Source organism: Parambassis ranga, chromosome 22, assembly GCF_900634625.1.
Source record: "Parambassis ranga chromosome 22, fParRan2.1, whole genome shotgun sequence".
NCBI lineage: Eukaryota > Metazoa > Chordata > Actinopteri > Ambassidae > Parambassis > Parambassis ranga.
This window is the reverse complement of record NC_041042.1, coordinates 6,032,198-6,045,926: the sequence shown is the minus strand read 5'-3', so window position 1 is coordinate 6,045,926 and position 13,729 is coordinate 6,032,198. Positions and strand designations below refer to the sequence as shown.

General features: G+C 43.2%; 1 protein-coding gene across 2 annotated transcripts; it reads left to right on the top strand.

The window, feature by feature from the left end:
* Positions 1-36: 36 nt before the first annotated feature.
* Positions 37-9,385, top strand: slc38a6 (solute carrier family 38 member 6). 2 transcript variants are annotated; one of them, XM_028396155.1, is made up of 16 exons: positions 37-269; positions 1,471-1,601; positions 1,707-1,780; positions 2,059-2,111; positions 2,218-2,257; positions 4,129-4,207; positions 6,102-6,187; positions 6,277-6,335; positions 6,405-6,476; positions 6,864-6,920; positions 7,332-7,411; positions 7,505-7,605; positions 7,809-7,933; positions 8,021-8,165; positions 8,394-8,488; positions 8,742-9,385. In XM_028396155.1, the coding sequence occupies exons 1-16, from the start codon at positions 192-194 to the stop codon at positions 8,823-8,825; spliced, it is 1,359 nt and encodes a 452-aa protein (XP_028251956.1). In that variant the 5' UTR covers positions 37-191; the 3' UTR covers positions 8,826-9,385. The 2 variants fall into 2 exon arrangements, with proteins under 2 accessions (XP_028251956.1, XP_028251955.1); XM_028396154.1 differs by having other exon boundaries at positions 6,405-6,479.
* The last annotated feature ends 4,344 nt before the right edge of the window (positions 9,386-13,729 follow it).

The following is a 13,729-nucleotide window of genomic DNA, read 5'->3' as shown; positions in this document are numbered from 1 at the left end:
CAGCTTCTTTTTCGACGTATCAAATGCGACGGAAAGGACAGTCACGTGACTTGTGTATTCCTCATCAACAACAACAGAGAACAGCTGACAAGTAGATAAGTAAAGAGTTTAAAAGTTTTACTGAAGATGTAGAGTTTGTGAGGTCTGACACGAGTTTATTACGTAACGTTTATGTGCTGAGTTATTTCACGATGAGCATCAGTCAGGCGGTCAGTGAATGCACCGCGGGGGACACCGAAGGCGAAGAGACTACACCTTTGTTAAGTAATGTAAGTCCCAAAACAGCCCTGACTGCAATTTCCGTGCAAATAATTTTATGTGTAAACTACAGTGATAATATATCAAGTTTGTGTAAAGTAGGAATGTTTTCTTGTCTAAATGTTTCTCGTGACAGACGTCACATGCTTGTCACTTTCAGTTCCCAGTGTTTTCTGCCTTAGTCAGCACTCACTGTGAAAGTCAGACCTAAAGCAGAAATGACACTATGCGATTGAATGCTTATATTAAATATACTTCCGCACTTGTAGGAAATATAGTAATTAAATGCTGAATGTAACTTGTTTAATTAAAGGAGAATTCTGTCAGTTTCTACACTAGCTTTTAAAAGTTTGGCTATTAATTCCCACCTTTGTGCTTAAACGTTTTTTTTACTTAACTTGTAGTCCACAGGTTTATAAGGTTAATAAATACAAGCACCTTTTTGACAAGTTGACAAACTATTACTGGTCGATTCTGTGTGAAAATCAGAAGAAGTATTTAGTTCTAAAGTGACTTATGTGTATTTCCCCTGAGTATCCTTGACATTAGATTAAGGGTGAAACAGGAAAACTAGAAAGACGAGCTGTAATTTGTCTGCCATACTTCTCTATATTATTTATGAAATTTGACTCTGAGTTTGGGTAAGCTAATGTCAAATTATTTTACCTTTGTGTATATTTATGTCATATTTTCAGTGTTTTCCTTTTTGCTGTGTAATTCAATTTGCTGCATTTACATTTAATCCACTATGCAGCCAGCCTTTATTTGGATCCATCAGATGTTGCAGCTTACTTCCTGCTTGTCAGTACTGTAACAGGGTGAATGCACTTCATCACCCTGCAGGTCAATCCAAGCTTGTTGTGACACTGACACCGGAGTTGCTACTCGTTCTGTCCAGGATATCCCCCATTAGAGAGGTCAAGCAGTTTGGGCAGCTCCCCTTATCCTGAGCTCAGGCAGCTGTCCCACAGCCAGCAGCTCAAATCCCTCCCCATCCATTCCCCATTTCCATGCCCTGATCCTGCATGCCACTGCAATGTTGTTTCATGACATCCATCACCAGGGCCAGCCAGTTGTTCTTAAAACTGTCATGAGCAATTCTCCTGAAAATAGTAAAGTAATCAGACTACTTGTGCTCCTCCCTTTGTCTCTCTCTTTATAGTTGTTCTACTTTATATTTATCTGTGTGTTGTATCTGCTGCATGTGTGCAGGGAGTGGTGCCAACCCGAGCCAAAGGTGCCTCCTTCGCCTCATCTGTGTTTAACCTGATGAATGCAATCATGGGCAGCGGCATACTAGGTCTAGCTTATGCTATGGCTAGCACTGGAATAATTGGTTTTTGGTAAAACACCACACCCTCTTTACATATTTGACTTTTTAAAATATTGCAGACAGAAATGTAAGTATGTGTACACTCATTTGTGCTCCACCTCCTTTTCCTCTGTAGTATCCTGCTGCTTCTGGTGTCCAGTCTGGCATCATTCTCTATACATCTCCTTTTGAAGCTTTGTGACCAAACAGGTGGGAGATAAACTATACATCAACAACAACATCCCTGAGAGTTTCTTAAGAGAGTTTCATCACACACACTGTTTGCTCATGATTATATAAGTGTAAGAAGGCTAGCTGGTATGTTCTGTCAATATAATGTAACTTCTTTGCCTCTTTACATATTGATTGATGTTTGAAAGAGGGTCAAAAGAGCAAAGAGATAATATAAAGAAAGGATTGATAAATGCCACCAAATTCCTGTGAAGTTATTGATGTTAGGTTTTGATTGTTTTTCAATCTGACGTTAGGCATTAATTCTTATGAAGATCTTGGAGATAAAGCCTTACAAAAACCAGGAAAAGTAAGTATTAACGTCTGGATTGCTGTGCCCTCTCAAAAAGACTCACACTTACATGTTCGATTAGCCCCCCCAACACTAACAATCTCCTCCAAACAATCTTTTGTAGTTTCTGGTTGGAACTGCTATTCTCATCCAAAATATTGGTGGTAAGTCAGCCTTCATTTCAGCGTGCACTTACAGACATTATTTCTGACATGTAGGACATAAACCAATTTTGTGGTTTCTATGGAAGCAGACTGGTGAGAAGTGCTGCAGGATCAGGCAGTGGCCAGTTATTTTGGAGGCAGATAGCGCCTCCTCCTGGTGAACAAAGGCCCTTGTGCCAATGTTCACTCCCCCCCTCCTGTAAGGAGGCTGTTATCTGGATTCCCTGATAACCTCTGATCCCATAGCCGCTGTCCTCTTGGCCCCTTCCCCTGGGCCTGAAACATGACTTCTTCTCTAATTGATCACTGATGGTAAACCCACTCCCACCCTCTCTGTGTTGAGTAACCTAATGGGACACCCTCTTCCCCCACGTCCTCTCCTATACCTCTTTCTCAACTACTGCCATCTCCACTCGTTCCTCAGCAGCAAACGGTGCTTCTCAGACAGCCGTGAGCTGAGGTGATAGCTCCTCTGCAGTCATTAGTGGCACAGCTGAGTGGATTATTGCAGTGCCCTCTGGTATGTTTGTGGTTTTCCCAGCATGGGGCAGTATGTGTGAGAGTGTGAGAGCCAGCACTCCAGCACGCCTCTGTTTCTACCCCGGGCCCCTTTTATAAGAGTGCAATTAGCCTCACTCTGGGTAAACATTCATCTGCACTGTCAAAGGCTGATGGCCCAATTGACCTTAATTACTGGCCAGCCCAGGGCTCTCACAGCCTCCCTCTCTTAATGAAATGAAAGTGGCTCTGTCTTATGTTGAGCACACCCTGCTTCTTTGTGCTTACCACACACAAGGTTTACCTTGAACTTTACATAATGTTTATTATTAGAAAATGTTTTCTCACCATTTGTCCAATAACATTCCTTTTTATTCACCCAAGGGCCTTTTTTGTTTAGAGATGTAAGTATTATCCCACCAGGAATTCCCATAGACATGTTGTTGTGTGCTTACTGTAACCGACTGCACAAAACCAAACCATTGCATCATGCCTGCTGTGTGATCGCTGTCAGTGTGCCTTCACTCATTCGTCTGGTGTAAACAAAAGTTTTTCTGTTGTTTGTTTATATTCATGGACGAATTTTTTGGCTAATACACTAAACCAAATGCCGCCTCAGAAGAAACCTGTTATAGACAGATTTCAGAGCTTAAGTGCAGCAGTTATTCTCAGAGAGAGGGAATGTCCTTGTGTCTGTGTGGGCTGGAGGGTTATTGGAGGAATTTTCTTTTATAAACAAATACAGGATCTGAGGGATTACAGCCAGGCTTATTTAACGGGGAGTGCAAGACCTGCCTCCAGGGCATCAAGGTCCCAGCTAACTCTGGCTGCACAAATCTAAATCCCTTTTATGACTGACCACACACTGCATCTGAATCCCGCTTTTCAAACTAAGTCCATTCCTCTTTCAGCGATTTTTCTCCCCTTTCCTCCTGGAGTTTTTTGGAGCTGGTGTGACTTTCAGGAAGTGACCCCGATCCCCTCTCTGATTGGCTGTCCGAGTATGTGGGGAAGTATCCTGTTTCCTAGCGAGGTGAAGAAGGGGGAGAAATACCTGGATTAGCGTCAGAGATCATTATTGTTAGCATTCCTCCCCCCTCCTCTCACTTCTTCATTCGGGCTGCTACTTGCAGTCTCCGGCAGTTGGAAGACCTGCATAGTGTCTGCTCCTCTGCAACATGGGCTTCGTCTGCTGGGTCCACCCATTTTGGAGAAAATCAGAGCAGTAGTAGCCACTCTGCCCTGATATTTCCTCATGTATGAAAATGCATATCTTCCTTGCTCAGCCATTTGTAGCATCGTACAGCATGTGTTTGTAGTGACTGTGTTTTTTGTTTTGTTCTTTTTTTTATTTATTTTATCTCTCCCCACAGCCATGGCATCCTATTTGTTCATCTTAAAGTCCGAGCTTCCTGCTGCCATCAGCAGTCTCCTGAGTCCAGGCAACACAGGGTGGGTATACATACAACTTCCTCATTTTCCAAAGAGTACAAAATCAGTCATAGGTGCGAGTACAACCGAGTCATGTGAGAGGATTAATCACTTTGTCTCCATGATGTTGTAGATTATAGCTTTGCCCTTTAAATAAGTCAGATTTGACACTTTTACACTGGAATCAGTCAGGCATTGAGAAGGCATGAGTAATACTGCAGAGAAAGATCTCTCACCAAACCACAGTACACTACTAATACTGTCTCTGTGAGGGATTGGAGAGAAAGCTCTCTGCTGTCTGCTGTGTAGCATGAATCATGCCCAGAGGAAATGTATCATGGTAGAAAGCCATTCATCACCTATCAGCAGCAGCCTGTCTTTCATTGGTCTACGTGGACGCGCCTGCAGCTCCTCTGCCTCACAGAGAAGTCCTTGGCCAAGAATGTAACTTCTATCACTTTATTATTGGCCACACTGGTTTAAGCAAGAGTTGTAGCTGCTCTCAGCCCTATCCGTCAACATCTGAATCTTCCACACACAGCTGCTTTGTATTAGTGCGCTCCTTTCACCCCCAAATCTCTCACACATGTTCCCCAGAATCAGACTGATACAAGGGGATATCAGTTTTGCCATTCTAATTACAGCTCACTGCTGAGAAACAAAACATTTCTGTTAATGAGTGGCTTTGGGATGTTAACGGATGCACACTTAGTTCCATCAAAGCCTAGATAAACGAGTTGTTTTATATAAAAACACATTTCCTTTTTTTTTTCTGGCTCATTCATAATAAAACTGTGAAAACGTGCTTGAACTTTCTGTGTTTGTGCTAACATGCCATACGTCCCATTTCCTTCGTTGTGTTTAAATTCAATAACAAGGCTGAAGATCTAGACAGCTGTGAATCTGGGTTTGTTGACCAGATTTATGCTGATCTTCTGCACTAGGTGGAGATTGACTCATTGGCAGTCATACTCCAATGTTAACTCAGAGCCTTCCTGCATCTCATTATAGCGTGAAATGTTCTCCATTTCATGGGACTTCTAGGTATCCAGAGCCTTTACAGTAACCCTGGAGCCTCCTGAGAATGGACCCTAATGCAGATATTTGTTTTTCATCCACGTGTAAAGTGGAGAAGGGGGTTAATTGGGTTGCGGTTGAGCACTTCATCTAAACTTAGATAAGAGTAGAAGTGATTGGACAGGAGAGAGTCAGGGTCAGACCAGAGGTCTTCCTGACATCCAGTTACAGAGCAGAAACAGTGTAGACACAGAGACGGATCCATCAGCGCCTACGGTAACGCCACAGCTGTGAAACTGCCAAACAGGGGTCAGTGGGTGTTGATGTGGTCAGAGCAGGTGCTGCAGACTCTGGGAGTCCAATAAAGAGTGCTGGAGCCAGTTGCTCATGACCCCATGCTGCAGTCCAACACACAGCAGCGTCAGGCAGCACCCTTCCCACTGCGACCCCGACCCCAGCGGAGCCGGCATGCCTTCCACATGTGTCACCTCCAACACAAACCCCCTCCTCCTCCTCCTCTTCCTCCTCCTCTAGCTCCCCAATCCCGAATAAACCGCCAAGGCTATCCCTCAGCAAAGGAAAATATTATTCCCCCTCTCCAAAAACCCAGCAAGTGAAATGTGGTCTCATCTGATGGAGCGACACAACGTTTGCATGTGAATTACATAATTGTTATGGTTTGCAAGAGCTAAAGCCCTTAATTCATACCACATGACGAATCTGTCGCTCTGTATTTGAGCACGAAATGGAGACAAATTTCCAGAGCCAGTCCATCTGAAGGCATGTTAGATTAATCTCTGCTGTCCCTGACATGTTAGGACCTGGAAGATGATGATGAGAAATAAGGCTTAATTCAACATCGACCTTTAAAAATTAACCTCCACACTGTGTCTTTCAGAGATGCCTGGTATGACGATGGCAGGTTGCTTCTAATCCTTGTCACTGTTTGTGTTGTTCTACCTCTGGCAATTTTACCTAAAATCGGTAAGTTGGTAAAATGCTGCTTCTTGATGTTCTGCTCTAACTGGTTGAATAACTGTCTCTTACTCCTTCTTTCTCTCTCACTATTCCAGGCTTCCTGGGCTTCACCAGCAGTCTGGCATTCTTCTTCATGCTGTACTTTGCAGTTGTGGTAAGCTCGGACATAAGGCCTTATAAATGCATCCGCTTCTGTTCAGCTGATTTGTTGTCTTGTCTCCAGGTCGTGGTCAAGAAATGGTCCATCCCCTGTCCACTGCCTCACAATGTGACTGCCCTTCCAGGTGCCTTCCAGGTAGCATGTCTCTTTACCAGTGCACACAAATAAACATATGAAACAAGTCTGAGGTAGGTTGTCTGGGTCGGGCGGTCAAGGCCACAGGATTAGGAGGAAAAGCCCTGAGATTGAGTTGACTGATTGTGGCGGCTGTGGCTGATGAGTACCAGAGAAGGCTGCAGAGAGCTGTGTATGAAGCCAGCCTTGAAGGGTAGGAAATCCAGGTGACCTTGGCTGATCCTGGAAATGAACTCTAACCTTTTAGGAATTATAGGGAATAAACTAAAACTTCAGAGCTGGATGTCTGTGTTACTTTTAGAATAAGACTTTTCTGTTTTCAGCAGCCCTGCAGAACTCATCTCCTCAGAAATAACATGCTCCCTCTGCTCTTTTCGTTTTCTGCAGATATCAAATTCCTCTGACTCAGAATGTACACCCAGACTCTTCATCATCTCCAGTAAGGTACATATATGAAGCCAGTGTTTTTCTTTCTTTGAGGTGGCAGTGAGAAGTTGTTGAACGCTCTGCTGCAGCTGTTTGAGTGTGGTGACAGGTCACACTTTCACCTATGAAGGATTGGTCTGTGCATGTGGAACTCAAGCACACTATGCAGCTGTCATTCACATTTATGTAGCACTTAAAGGCCATAAGTACATGTGACATACTAAATTACACAGGTACAGGTAGCAAAAATGGCTTTGTGATGTTTTGTAGAACCTCCCTTAAAATACTTAGTTGTAATATAAGGTTCATATAAGGGAGGTTTGAAGAATGTTTACACCAGCAGCCCAGATGGTAATTACTACCATACACACCCACCTCGCTCCTGTGTAACAGTGTAAGCTGATAATTTGTTAATGATGTGTGTTTCAGAGTGCCTACGCCATCCCCACCATGGCCTTTTCCTTCCTGTGCCACACAGCTATCCTGCCAATCTACTGTGAACTGGACCGGTCAGCTCTGCAGCTTTTTCAGCTTTACCTTCACTTTCACTAAACCTTGTGGTCACAGGTATACATCACTCACACTGAGCTTGTGTCTTCCAGACCTTCCAAAACCAGGATGCAGAATGTGTCGAACATCAGCATTGGCCTCAGCTTCTTGGTTTACCTCATTTCTGCACTGTTTGGCTACCTCACCTTCTATAGTAAGCCTGCAGGGGACACACACCATTGAGTTTAGGCGCTTCAGTTCAGTTTTAATGTGACCTGGTTATTCAGCACAGACCTTAAGGAAATGCCTGCCAATATTATGTGGCTTGGATGTTTCCTCAGAAAACGTCTTTGTTTACAAAGAAGATGTAACCTGTTAAACCTGTTCTCAGTCACTCTTCATGCCTGCTGCTTGCAGCTCATGTGAACTCTGAGCTGTTGCTGGGTTACGATGCAGTCATGCCACGAGACATCATGGTGATGATTGTTCGGCTGGCCATCCTCCTCTCTGTGCTGCTGACTGTACCACTTATACACTTCCCTGTGAGTATCATAATGTACATCAGTAGCTCATAGTAGTGCCTCTAGACAGTGGACTCCACTTGTATTAGCAGTGTGTTTATCCTGCAGGCCCGCAAGGCTGTGATTTTGATGCTGTTTGGAGGACGTGCCTTCTCCTGGTTGATTCACATCAGCACAACTGTATGCATCCTGATGTTGGTGCTGCTGCTGGCCATCTTTGTTCCTGATATCAGAAATGTCTTTGGAATAGTAGGTATGTAATGCTTTTTATATTACAGACTATATTTTTGTTTCTGCTTAACTCTGTCCTGTTTCCAACTGCATCAAGACACACAAAAGTAGCCAATATATCAGTATTTCACCGTTATTGATTGTTGTCTGCTTACACAATACATAATTAATGGTGCAGTCCTTCTCATCAGACGTTATCAGACTATGACAGCTATGTTGTTTGTGCTTTCCTTTCCTGTTTGTTTCTCAGGATCGACAACATCCAGCTGCTTGTTGTTTGTTTTCCCGGGCATCTTCTACCTCAAGATCAGCAGCCAGCCTTTCAGATCAGCTGACTGTATTGGAGTAAGTGCACCTTGACACAACACTTTCTGTTCTTGCACACTTAAAACAATGTATTAAATATACATTAGACTGTGCACATGATATAGATGACTTGCACAATGCACATTTTTAAAGGCACCTTTTATTGCTTCTGTATGTAAAAAGTGTGGGTGTTGCACTGACTCACCTGCACAAAAATACATGTCAGAAAAATTTCATATCAAGCAAGACTGGAAACATATTTTATCCTCTTTTACTCTTTTTTTATCTCCAGGCTGCACTTCTTGTGGTTTTTGGCTGTATTATGGGCATCACCAGTTTTTCTGTCATTGTCATCACATGGGCAAAAGGCTCCTAACACCTCTGGGCCTCGTACCCGAATCAAAGAAGGGAGCAAAGAAGGGAAACGCACACCAAAGGAACTAAACAAAGAAAGGGACCAACAATTCTAACTCAGGCACATATGTATGATAAAGCTGTTCAACAACACAGCAACACTACATTGATGTTTTTTGTTGTTGGTACTTACCCAAACTCTGCACATTTATTTTACATCGTCATCTTTTTTTAATGTACAGGAAGAAAAGATGTGTGATGTGATGTCGCAATAGTAAACACAGATCGATTGTGTTGTTTTGTGAATGATTCTCCAGCTTGAAACAGTAAATGCATATAGTGTCAATGTTATTAAGTCAGACCAAAACATATCTCAGGATTTATATGATTATTTATCTACAGAATGGCTAAATGACCTTGATTTATGGCTGGATTGTTTTTATTTCATGTACTGTTTTTGAAATCTTCTTGTATGTATTTTGTTTTTATCCTTTAATCCATTCACTCCTTCTTACAGTCCAAACCTTCTGCTTTCCATATAATTCACATTTAATAAAAAGGGAAATTGTTTATGTAATGATACGTCCATTTTCTCATGTAACCACTGAAACGTCTTTATCAGCACTGTGAAAAGCTCATCAGTCAAAACATGTGTGTGTTTGATTGGCAGGCCCTGTGTTGACGCTGAGGACCCTCTCCTCTGTGCTGTACTGTGGGTTCAGCCTGTAGCTAATCAAAGCCACATGCTCTGTACGTTTCTAATCATGATGCTGTTTAGATTGTCTTCATGCTGCCTCTGGAACCCGCAGCCACCCGACTGCTGCTTTTAATCTGAGGAATTAGGCAGGTCAGCCCGCCGTCCCTGCAGAAAGCAGAGGCTGCCAAAGTTTCACGCCACCCACCCCAAATTAAAGGAGGAGTGCGGGAAATATTCCTCTATCTATTGCTGTAAAGGATAATTCCCTAAAAAGAGACACCACATTGCTGTGTAGCCTTAACATAAGTCTGGCATGATGGGATAAATGCACAGATACATTCAGTCTTTTATACAAATTTCAGTATTTCTGAAATTCAGTAATATGACAAACAATCAGGATGGGTGGACCTAAAGTGAAGAAAAAACCTAAAGTGAAGCGGTGGTTCTACAATTCATTATTTCCCTTTGATTTGTTGTAAGGTAGAAGTAAAAAACAGTCGAGCTATGATCAGCACAAGCTCACCACCTAGTGCTGGGCTGTGGTCACAGCAGTCCAGGGATTTATTTCATAGCCATTGCTCTCTTGGTTTATACAAACGTAACTAGGGAGAGATAACCAGATGCTCCAGTTTTCTCCAGTTTTTATCATGTGCTGGAAACGTGCACGTTAACACAGACCAGGGTTGTTTTTTGTGGACGTCTGACTGTGAAGGCATGAGTCCTCGGAGTGTTGGAGTGTTTTTGTTTAGTTAAACTCACTTACACCCTGGGCCCATGTCCAGCAGTATGACAACACCATCTCCCAGGGTTCCAGGGTTAAAGGATGGAATGAGGCAGAGGAGTGATGGTGGCCTGAAATTAAGCCCCTGTTTTTCAGCCTCCACTTTTGTGTTGTTGTAAGAGGTGTCGGCTGTGTTCTTTGAAAATTATTTTCTGTTGTTGGAGACCAGGATAGTGACTGGCTCTCATCCCTGTGTCCTCACTCTGACCTTTGACACACTTATCCACCTTATTGTTTGCTGCCTTAGAACTGCAGAGAGCTCCGTCCACGTTGTTCAGTTCGCAGTGAGGTGATGTTACTCCACTTGAGATTAGTATTGGCAGAAAGCAGAGCCAGAGAGGTAATCCATTTCCTCTTCCTGTTTGTGTTTCAACTGTAACATCAGTCCCGTGTTCCTCTGCAGGTAGTGGATGTCAGATGCTGTAGCCGAGCTAAAAACACGCACATCTGCTTTCTGTTTACCCGCGTAATCTTGTTCAACAGGCATTCCTGACTGAAAGGTGCTTCAAGGGTCTTTTCACGTAAGCTTTTTAATGCTGGCTGGCATTATGAGTGGTTTTCCTTGTCAGTCATGGTAGGGACTGCAACTCAGCGAATGCCATCAATACACAAGTGTCATCACTGATGAAGTGCTCTCCATTTATTCTTTTTTTTTCTTTCCTTCCTTTCTCTCTGTTCCCTCTGTCTACCTCCACTCCATGCTGCTTTTCTGCTTTTAATCGATTTCCACGCTCTATCAGTAAACATGTTCTTTGTGTCACAGTAAGAGCATTCCTCGCTCTGAGGACTCTTTTTAAATACGGCAGATGCTCCGGTCAAGAATGTAACTTATTTTTTGTGAAATCATATTGCAAACTTAACATTAAATACTATCAGCTAACAAACAGGGCAGGAAACCGGAGAAAAGGCACATTATCAACAGCTGTATGAAGCATTGTGGACCATCTGCCTCTGCTTTTTACCTCTCAGACATCCATGCTGCATGTCCTAGTACTTGAGTACTATTGTGGACAACAAAAGTCCACAATAGCTGGACCACACAGTAAAATGCAGCTTTGCCTACACAAAGCTGCATTTTACCAGAAAACTGCAGTGTTTACTCATTCTGTGAAGTAACATCTATGACTCTGTGACTGGGGAGGACTGGCACACATATAACATGACATGACATAACATAACACCTGCCCATACACCATCAGCGCTGACATAATAGCAGTGACAAAAAAGACTCAGAAGGATGCTTTGTTTTGTCAAGACCAACGTCAAGGTCAAGAGTGAAAGAGGGTTTTATGTAAATAAACAAGAGGAGTGTTACAGTGTTTGAAGATGTATTGTGGAGCAGGGGTAGAAAGGTTACTGAGGCAGACCCAGTGGTCAGCAGCCCAGTGTGGGATTCAGTTTGTGTTTTCCAGCTTGTGTCTGTGCGATCCCATCAGCCCTGGGCTGAGCTCTTAATGCAGCCCTGACGCCTTTCTGGCGCAGGGGCCACGCTGCCTCACATCTGGAGCCAATTACCCTGGAGGGGGCTGTGACAGAGCCCCCACCCTCCATGCTCTGTCCAAAGCAGCTCTGACCACTCTCACAGTTACATTCCTGCAGTTTTCACAACAGCATGCCTTATTATTGTCAGCCCCTCATTCCTCTTTTTTTCCACTTACACATGCTCCAAGCGGATGAGGAGTTCTTCAGCTAATAGCTGATAGAGAAGAGGGCTCATTTATGTCATTTCCTCTGTGCATTCATTCAGTAAAAAATAAAAGCAAATACAATCACATGAGCTGTCTTCTTAAATTGTATTACAATGTCTGTAGAATCACATTTTCCCGAGGTAGAGCACTGGCAATAAACACCATTTGTGAATAAACCACATTTACTACCAAATCAGCTTTTACAGGTGTGATTTATGGAGTGCTTTTGCTTTCACACACACACACACACATGTGTGTGTATGTGTGTGTGTGAGCCTTACCTGAGGGGAGGTTGGAGACTTGCAGGATGGGGGTTAGTCCTGTTGCCTGTACCTGGTGACGGATGGATGTAATTGTTGTGGAGCGGGAGTTGGGGTACGAGTGCATACAGGCCCCGTAGGATTTCTCTCACCGAGGTCACAGGAGCTGAGGAATGGGCTTCACCATATCTGGACTGCACTCTCTTTAGCACCAATGCTATGGTTCATTAGCTGCAACTATAGGGTGTACCTGGGCAGAGAGCCAGAGGATTGAGTTGTACCAGGTTGCATGGACATAAATTGGAGCATAGACTGTGGAAACTCTACAGGTGGCTAAAATTAAATTTCATACAGAGGATCAGTCTGCTCTGAAATATGGGTCTCTCTTGTTGTCGTTCTTGTATGCACAAAAGTTTTGGCATCATGAGGAGATAGATAGAAGTATGTGTTCATGCCTGTGTGCACATGTCTGAGTGTGTACATGTACACATGCAGCTCACAAGTTCTTACTCTAAAGTCATGTGGACTTGCAGAGTTCTCCTGTGGATGCATAAATTTAAGATTTGGCCATGACAACCACTCACAGAGCGAAGCTTGGACTGGAATAAGGAGAAAGCAACGCCGGCCAAAGAGCCACAGAGTTGCCAAAAAGAGACAAAAAGGGAAACAAAGAAACAAAACAATCCTCCTGGACTGTAAAAATGCCAGGCCAGCCTCTGTGGTGTAAGACAGAGTGGACGGTAATTAGATTTGTAAAGTCATCTTAAGAGAAGGAAAATAAAGGGAAGTGCAGGAGTTGAGCAGAAAATGAATTTATCAGTCTTGTTCTGCCCTCTGCTGGACAGAGCACTGAAAGCATTTAATGCAGACAGCTTTACTGAAAGGAGGAACTGTTTTTATGACCTTTTTCACTGTGTGGAAAAAAAATACCATTAAAAAATCTTGACTTTAAGAAATAATGTAGGCAGTGAGTGTGAGCTCATATTCAGGTTGGCCTACACCATAAATGTTTCATTTTAAGAAGGCAGACTGCTAATAGCTGCAAGTGTATTCACACCCCTGCACCGAGGCAATCTGCTTTATCATTACGACCTTCTCTGCTCAGTAAGGTCACATCTGAGAGGTTGTTTACAAGACAGCCTAGATCCGAGGGATGTTCAAGATCTGGGAGCCCAGCTCTTTATTTATAACAGCTGGAGCAGAGAGATGTGGAGCACTGACATTTGGCAGAGTGGGGTGAGAGGTCAGGTCTAACACCAATAAAGTGGAGACTTTGATCGTGGCATTTATGGATGGAGCAGGCACAGCACCTTCTGACAGAGAGGGGGGCATTTAAAAAGGAGAAGAAAGGGGGTGCCTGCATTTAATAGGAAAAAGGCGTGAGCTCGTACTTTTAGTGTAGCATAGATTTTCCTCAGATATTTGACAATAGAATGCTTTCTAAGTTTAAAAAAACTTTCCTTACTCATACCTCATAAGATTGTTTTTAAAAGTGATTTA

Bases quoted from the DNA above. Each gene is read 5' to 3' on its own strand.
- slc38a6 (XM_028396154.1), top strand. From the start codon at position 192: ATGAGCATCAGTCAGGCGGTCAGTGAATGCACCGCGGGGGACACCGAA. The intron at 6,188-6,276 runs GTAAGTTGGTAA...TCACTATTCCAG, and splicing joins GGCAATTTTACCTAAAATCG to GCTTCCTGGGCTTCACCAGC. The intron at 6,921-7,331 runs GTACATATATGA...TGTGTGTTTCAG, and splicing joins TCTTCATCATCTCCAGTAAG to AGTGCCTACGCCATCCCCAC.